Source organism: Penaeus chinensis, chromosome 11 (assembly GCF_019202785.1).
Source record: "Penaeus chinensis breed Huanghai No. 1 chromosome 11, ASM1920278v2, whole genome shotgun sequence".
NCBI classification, from domain to species: Eukaryota; Metazoa; Arthropoda; class Malacostraca; order Decapoda; family Penaeidae; genus Penaeus; species Penaeus chinensis.
In genome coordinates this window covers 17,124,864-17,132,363 of record NC_061829.1, presented here as the reverse complement: position 1 = coordinate 17,132,363, position 7,500 = coordinate 17,124,864, and the positions used below count along the sequence as shown (strand labels likewise).

General features: G+C 43.9%; 1 protein-coding gene across 2 annotated transcripts in view; it reads right to left on the bottom strand.

Annotated features, from left to right (window-relative positions):
• Window positions 1-6,210: 6,210 nt before the first annotated feature.
• LOC125030715 (anaphase-promoting complex subunit 4-like) overlaps window positions 6,211-7,500 on the bottom strand; it is a 19,814-nt gene continuing 18,524 nt past the window's right edge. For both annotated transcript variants that reach the window (XM_047620952.1, XM_047620953.1), the window contains exon 5: window positions 6,211-7,500. This exon is cut by the window's right edge and continues 709 nt beyond it. In XM_047620952.1, the coding sequence (XP_047476908.1) occupies window positions 6,245-7,500 (1,256 nt within the window). In that variant the 3' untranslated portion in view covers window positions 6,211-6,244.

The following is a 7,500-nucleotide window of genomic DNA, read 5'->3' as shown; positions in this document are numbered from 1 at the left end:
ACAGCTAATTATAAGTTTTCCTTGCGAGCTATATCTAAACTGACATTGTAACAGAAGCATCTAAAGTGTGTGTTTTCACTGTAGAAATATTTCCAAAGGATTTAAATTATACTAAATGACTAAACATCACTGTGATGTATAATGGGAACGACCTATCAGTAGAACCATTTTGTCTGGTAAGACGGAGTCTAGTCTGTCAGTTTGTAGCAGGGATACGATTTCAAAAACCAGGATATGCTCACACAGGGTCGGGGGCGGTGGAGCTTATGTTTGTATTCTAGGAGCTAATAATCAAAGTCTAACTCAATTCTTTGATACTATTAATGTTCAGTCCTGTGCTTTTGGCTTGCAATTAAAACAAAGATAACGGAAACTTACGCAAACACCAAGGGGATCAAGATATATTTTGCATTAACACACTGCATGAAGTCAATATCAAGCAGATCTAGTTCATTCCACATCAATTTGCAAATCTGTTGCAGCACCAGAGGGAAGCCCATCTCTGTTATCAAGTGCTATGAAATTGACATAGCATCAAGAGACCACTGTTTTAGTCCTGCACGAGATATTAATTTTATTTTAATTTATTCAAATATATTTATGTTGAGTTAATCTGGCCTTCATAGGTATCACACATGAATGCCAGTTAAGTGGATGTTATTTAGATGCCTGGTTGGTTTTGTCATTTGTAGAACGTCGACTTGTCTAGGACGCTAGCAAGTACGTGCGGCATGCAAACCCATCACGTCATGTGCTGAGATTCGGCTTAGTATACAAGTACACGCATACAAACCAGAATACAAACACTTTCTCAAAGGGCGTAAGGGATCGATTACGAGAAGAGTCCCGAATTACGATTCCCAACTGTCGACATGGCAGTTATAAATATATTCTATGAATGTATGTGTGGATACGCTGTTGTTGGTTAATGGTTAAAGGCAAAATAAATGTGCTAGATATACAAGGTCATGTAGCACTATAGGAGGGCACAGTAAAGAAGTTGATGCGTGTTTGGGTTAAGGTAGGATTAGGTAAGGGGTATTAGATAAAGTGAAGGATATGTATGCGTCTGAGGAAGGAAAACAGGTTGTCAAAGCAGAAAGTGTGATTCTGTAAGGATGTCTGATAGGTTGGGAGGTCGGTGAAGGGAGGATAGATGGGGGAAAGCAGAGGTACGAGCTGCATCAGTGTGGAATGTATGGAACTGAAAGAGGGATATTACATAGGGAACATAGGGTTGGATCAGAACATGATGTCCGATAGGAGAGTGTAAGACGGGTGTGGCCAATACGCGGGCGAGAGCCGTCTCCCAACGTCTATTCCGCTGGAATGGAACTGGCCAGGAGATAGATAGTTCAACAGTATGTAACTAATAGTGCGGAGACTTGACCTGAAAGATTGCCATCGGGTATACAAGGTCTTAAAGTGGGGGTAGTAAATCCATGTCTGTTTGATGTGACGTGGACATGAAGCATAGCATGCTAGAATATCTGCCTGTTCATTGCCGGAGATTTCGACATAGCTGGGCACCCAGCAAATTCTGACAGATTTATGGCGTGTGCAGAGGCAGAACAACCAGTTCTGGATATTACAGACATGGGTGATGGTCGAGTGTATAGACTTGACGAGAGTTACCGAGTTACTGGAGTCAGTATAAATAGTGAAAGAGAAAGAAGGAAGTGAGTATGTGTGACTCAAGGAAAAAAGGAGTGCATGCAGTTCTGTAGTAGGACACTGGATTCAGGGGGGAAGTGAGAGTTAGGAAGGTTACTCCGAAAGCAGCACCGGAAGTGGATTTTGGAGCCATCAGTGTACACATGAATACTGGAGGAGTGAATGGAGACATGGTCAAGGAAATGAGTGAGGACAGAAGGGGTGATATCTGATTGTGGTGGTTCGGGGAAAACAGAGGAGCAAATACAGGGGGTAAGGTATAAACCATGAAGGAACGGAATTGACAAAAAACGGAAGAAGTTGGAGATGGGGAAAGGGGGAATGGGAGAGGAAGGTATCTATGCAAATGGAGAAAGGAGTAAGTTAAATGTGGAGAATAAGTAAAGGTAGGAAGCAGGGATCACGAGATAGTTTGGTGAGGAAGAGTTGGTGTTATCGAGAATAGCATCAGGGAGACAGAAGGGTATGACATTGAGAGATAGCATGCATGACTATCAACTGGCTCTCAACTAGAGACGAGTGGAAGGCTACGCGGGCTAAGCAAAGACCGTAGTGGTGGATTGTATCAAGATGAGCAAGGAGGGAGGTTGAAGCAGAGTAGATATGGCATCCATAATCAAGAGTGGAAAGGTGACATGAAGATGGAGGAGAGTTTTGTGATCTGAGCCCCAGGATATATGTCATTAATGGCAAAAAGGAGTAGTGATGCTGAGCTTGCTGTCTTGTGGGATGCCTTCGAACTGAGGAAAGTATGATGTGGAAGAGGCAAATTTGCCCTGGAAAGTGTGTTTGGTGAGGAAAGACTTTATAAAGACTCCCAAGCTTTCGTGTATGCCTAGGGAGGACAATTGTAGGAGAATATGGTATCACCATGTAGTATCATATGCTTTTCTAGGTCAAAGAATATGGCTAATACATATACATGGCACGCAAATGCAGATGTAATATATGTCTCGAAATGAGCAAGGTGGTCAGCTGTACTTCGGGCACGTTGGAAACCAAACTAGGAAGGAGAGAGAAGATTGTGAGAATCAAGATACCACAAGATGCACAAGCAGCTAGTTAGAGCGATGGGGTAATAATCTTGAGGGAGGGTACCTGATTTACTGGGTTTCGAAAAAGGGAGATATTCCTTCTCGTCAATGAGAAGGAAAATTTCCTGACATCCATATGTGGTTGAAAAAAGTTAATAGGAAGGATAGAGAGAAAGATGGAAGGTCTCAGAGCATAGTGAATACCATCAGGGCCTTCATGTGTGCTGCGGCACGAATGTAAAGAAACATTCAGTTCAGAGGAAGGAAAAGGAGCATTATAGGATTCAGCAGAGGATAGGGTGAAGATGATGTTCCTTGATGGTCTTAATGGATGAGAAGTGTGGAGAAAGGTGAGAGCCACTACTGATCCGGCTGAAATAGTCACTTAGTTCATTAGCAATTTGGAGTGGATCACAGATGAGAGTATCTCGAATATGGAGGACGTGGCCTGAATGGGGGATGTTTGCCTGATAGATTATGGATCCAACACCAAACAGCTGAAACTAATGTAGATGTTATTGAGGAAATGTAGTTTTGCCAGCTATTTGTTTTACCATTCTGGATTGTACAGCAAAGACAGGCAGAGGCTTCTTTACAGGAGATAAGGGCCAATAGTTGATTAGGGGTGCCTCATTTTTAGTGATAGCTATTCCAGGCTTGAGGTTCAAGGAATTGCTGTATAGGCAGCTCTTAGAACTGTAGTTGTGAAACATTGCATCATATCTGAAATGGACAAGAAGGGGAATGGAAGGGTAGGAATAATAGAGTGAGTCGGCTCTATCAAAGCACCAGCGGGGGGGGGGTTAGGAAGTGGTACATATGAAGTAAGAGAAAGGAGAACTGGAAGAGGTTAATGCATGGAAAAGATTGCACACGTCAAGTGTGTGGGGCGATCTGATTTAACCCAATGCCAACGGGTATGACATGTACGTACGTGCTATGCCCACTGTGAGTTACTTGTTGAATTGTTTTACACAGATGGCTACACTTGTACTAAGTCACCAATGAGCCAATTACAAGGGCTGCCAGTCTCGCCCGTTTACCCTTTTCTTTGATTTACGAAAATTCAAATCAGGTAAGGTCACAAGGTCTACTAAATGACTCCTTTGTGGCTAAGCATTAGCAGAGCAATCTATGTGCAGACATTTCATGAGAAAACAAAAAAAAATGAGCACAGCATTTTCCCCATTTTTTATTCATTTTCCCAGGCGGCATTGGGTTAAGAAAAATAAGGTCAGTTGTGGAGAGGAAGCAACAGAGTTGGTGAATGGAAGAAGGGTTAATGTAGGTGGAGCTGGGGTTAGGTGGATGGGCTGTGTTGGGAGGGAGTAGGGGGGATATGAGTAGGGGAAGGATGGATATTGGCAGTCACTGAGTGTGGAGGGAACAGGAGTTGGGGAATTTGAGGGTGGATGAGGGGTTTCAGTGTCAGTTTGGGACTCGAGTAGATAGTTTTGAATATCTTCAACAGTTCCTGTAATGGAGTTGGTTGGGGAGTTTTGTGAGACAAAGGTTTTCTAATGAGGGGGGAAGAGGAACAGGGTGTCTGAGTAGTAGAGGCAAAGGTAGGTAGAGGTGAGTGTGTGGTAGAAGGGGAAGAACATTTAGTCTGTCTGCTGCGGGTAGTGCTGTGAGGGTGAGGGGAAGGTGTTGGGACAGAAGTGGGGAAGTAAAAAGTAGGAGAGAAAAACCTCATTGACGTGCTTCCTGTCTGGCATCACATAGAGTGAGTCCAAGTCTGAATCTGAGAGCTACCACCTCAGACTCAAATTAAGGGGGCCACCAAAGTTGGCACGTGTGCATGACTGTGCAGAGCAGTTTGATCGAGTATGACCAGGTTGGGTACAGAGGGCATCTGGTTGTGGAACGGAAATGTTTGGCAGGATGTCCTAAATGCCAATACTTGTGACTTTTACGGGGAGGAGGTTGATATGGTCGGAAAGGGAGGCATTATCCACCTATGTAAACATTAAAGGGAAGGTCATGTCTACGGAAAGTAATTTTGGCAATGTTTGTGGGGTTCTTACAATGACCTCTGGGAGGAATAGAGTAGCACTGTACTGATGACACAATATAGTCCGTGAGTCAGGCAAGTAAGTCTTCTCCATAATCTGACCAATTTTTGTTACAGATAGGGCAGTTTGCTGGGGAGATAGAGACAGTTCCAGTGCAAGTATTGAAGGTTGGATGAGGTTCTGCAGGAATGGGATTACCAGATAGATCAGTTAGAGTTGATAATGCTATAGCTTGGTTTTCAGATGTTACTGTGACAAGACAGGAAAGATCCGGTCGGCTACGGAACAAGACTTTGCCAACTTGTTTTTGGGGACAATGCTGGAAGAATGGTGTTGTCAGAGTAGGGATCCTGTTGGAGGGATCATGAAAAATTGGTTCCATCTAGCTAGGGTAAATAGAGTATTTAAGATATTTGTAGAGATGGGGGTAATAGAAGGATGAGGCCTTGTGGAAGAAGGAGTAGTGTTGAGGGAGGTAGTATTATGGAGAGGCTGTAAAGCAGTGATAAGGGAGGATGGGTTAATTAATGAAGAAGGTTGTGGGGGGTAGAGGTGTTGAAGTTGAGCATGTTGGGAGGGTAGAAATGTCTCCAGGGGTTGAGTGTTGACTAGAGTGGATAATGTACTTGTAGGCATTAAGGAGGGGGTAGTAGTTGCAGTGTTCAGAGCTGTGGTCAAAGGAGTGCCTGGGGTCAGGGAATCAGGAGAGTTTGATTTGGTGGGGCTATTTGATGAAGGGGCAAGACTCATTGCCCCTAATAATAGTATAACACCATTATTGGCCATGGTAAGCCTAGAGTATGTTGGGGAGAGAAACAGTTCACCCCTTAGGGTACCCTTGAGGGGTAAGTGCTAGACAACTAAAACAGGGGAATATCATGCCCATGGCTCCCTCAGGCTATTCAGGACTGGCACAAAGTCAGCCTTTCATCCTTTCAGCATGGCTCAGGAAGTGGATAGTAGAAGGGATTGGGAAAGGGATGGAAATGAAAAAGCAGGAGGGGAAAAATGACCATGCAAAATAAGTTGGGTCGAGAGCTGAGTCCCAAGGCAGGGGAGTTTCCCAGCATTGGGCCCCAGTTTTCGCCTCCTAAGCCCCCCCCCCCCCCCCCCATGACAACAACAGGCAAGGGATTGGAGGAGGTCTGGAAGACAAATACAGCAAGGTCAGATTCTTTCTGGGTGAAAGATTCATAGACCTTTTAGATGTATGTTAGTACAAAAAAGTTGGCCTTATTACCACTATGAATATGAGTATACCGTGTTCAATTTTCCGAGTTTTTTTAAGGAAAACCATAACACTGTTCTACTGTAAATGTACTGCAGCTAATGTAAATACCATGGAAAAAGGTGAGAAATAACAGCTGTTATTACATTATCTGATTTTGTTTGAGGAATTAACACCAAAAGACCAGAATACCAATTTACTCTGAATACTATATTCTTCATATACTTTCCAAATTTTGTGAACAATAAGAAAATGAAAGTCCATATAATTGTTTATTGTAATCCATACCAAGATTACATACCATCCACAGGGTCATCTGAAGCACCTGAGGCATTCATGATTGATTCATGTTGGGCAGTATCTTCCTCATCCTCATCTTCGTCATCCTCATCCACTTCCATCTCAAACAGCCTTACTCGTCTTCTATTCTCAGAGAGTAAAAGAGCAAGTTTTCGGGATCCAGAAACAGCTAAAGCCGAGAGGGGTCCACCTTCCAGACGACGGTAACCACTAGCATCAACTAAGGTGCCAGCATCTCTTGGAGTGATACCAACATCTGCCAGGAGTTGTTCACCGTACACAGCAAGAGGTCTCAGTTCTGCACAGGCTGCTACCATCCATAACTGTATGAAGAAGGAAGACCTTGGATCTGAAGGATCTTGTGCCAAAACTGACAATGTTTCCTCAGTGTAAAACTGTGCTCCAATCAGTTGCAATAAAGGTGTTGGTGTGCTAGGCTGCTCCATGGAGCACCCTCGAGGTCCCTCAAGACGTGAAAACACAAAAGGAGCAGCCTCTACATGATGTGCAGGGCCTGGAGCATCTCCAGCTTGGGCTAATCGATCAGCACTTGTGGACCATCGAGCTAGGTACAAGACATTTTGTTTGGAGCCAGGTAATAGGACAGTATACATGGCATTATCCCTTGGACAACTTATCTGACTAACAGTTACTGGTCCTGATGGAGCTACAGCTATAATGGGTACCCAAGATACAATGTTTACTGCCCCACTAATAACCTGTGCTGGATGTCCAGCCATGTTATCTAAAACACGTGCAAGACTTTTGTGTTCTTGGAGAAGAGATCTTTCATGATGGTGTGGGAAAATTAAAGAGTGCTCTGCCACAGCAGGATGCTCAGCTAGGAAAATCTCCCAGGGATTACTATTAGATTCTGGGGGACATGAGAGTGGTTCATCCTTCAGGTACTGTCCAACACGTTCAAGTCGAAACCTAGTTCGTTTTTCACCATCTGGCCCAGTTGCTGTATCCTCCAGACTATCATGAAGAAACTCTGTGATGTATGTTAAATCTTGTTGTGTCATCCTGCTCATCTCGTCTGGCACTGCTTCCCCTCTGACTCGTTGGACAACAACATAGAGCCACCTGAGGAAGGCCTTGAATGTGCTCATGGCTCCATCAATGACTTGCTGTAGTTCTACAGCCTTAAGAACAAATGCACCTGCTTCCCTTACCGCATTTGTAACAACACTTTCTTCGACTCCTAACATTCCAAAACGGTCATGGTGACGTGCTAACCCCACAAGTG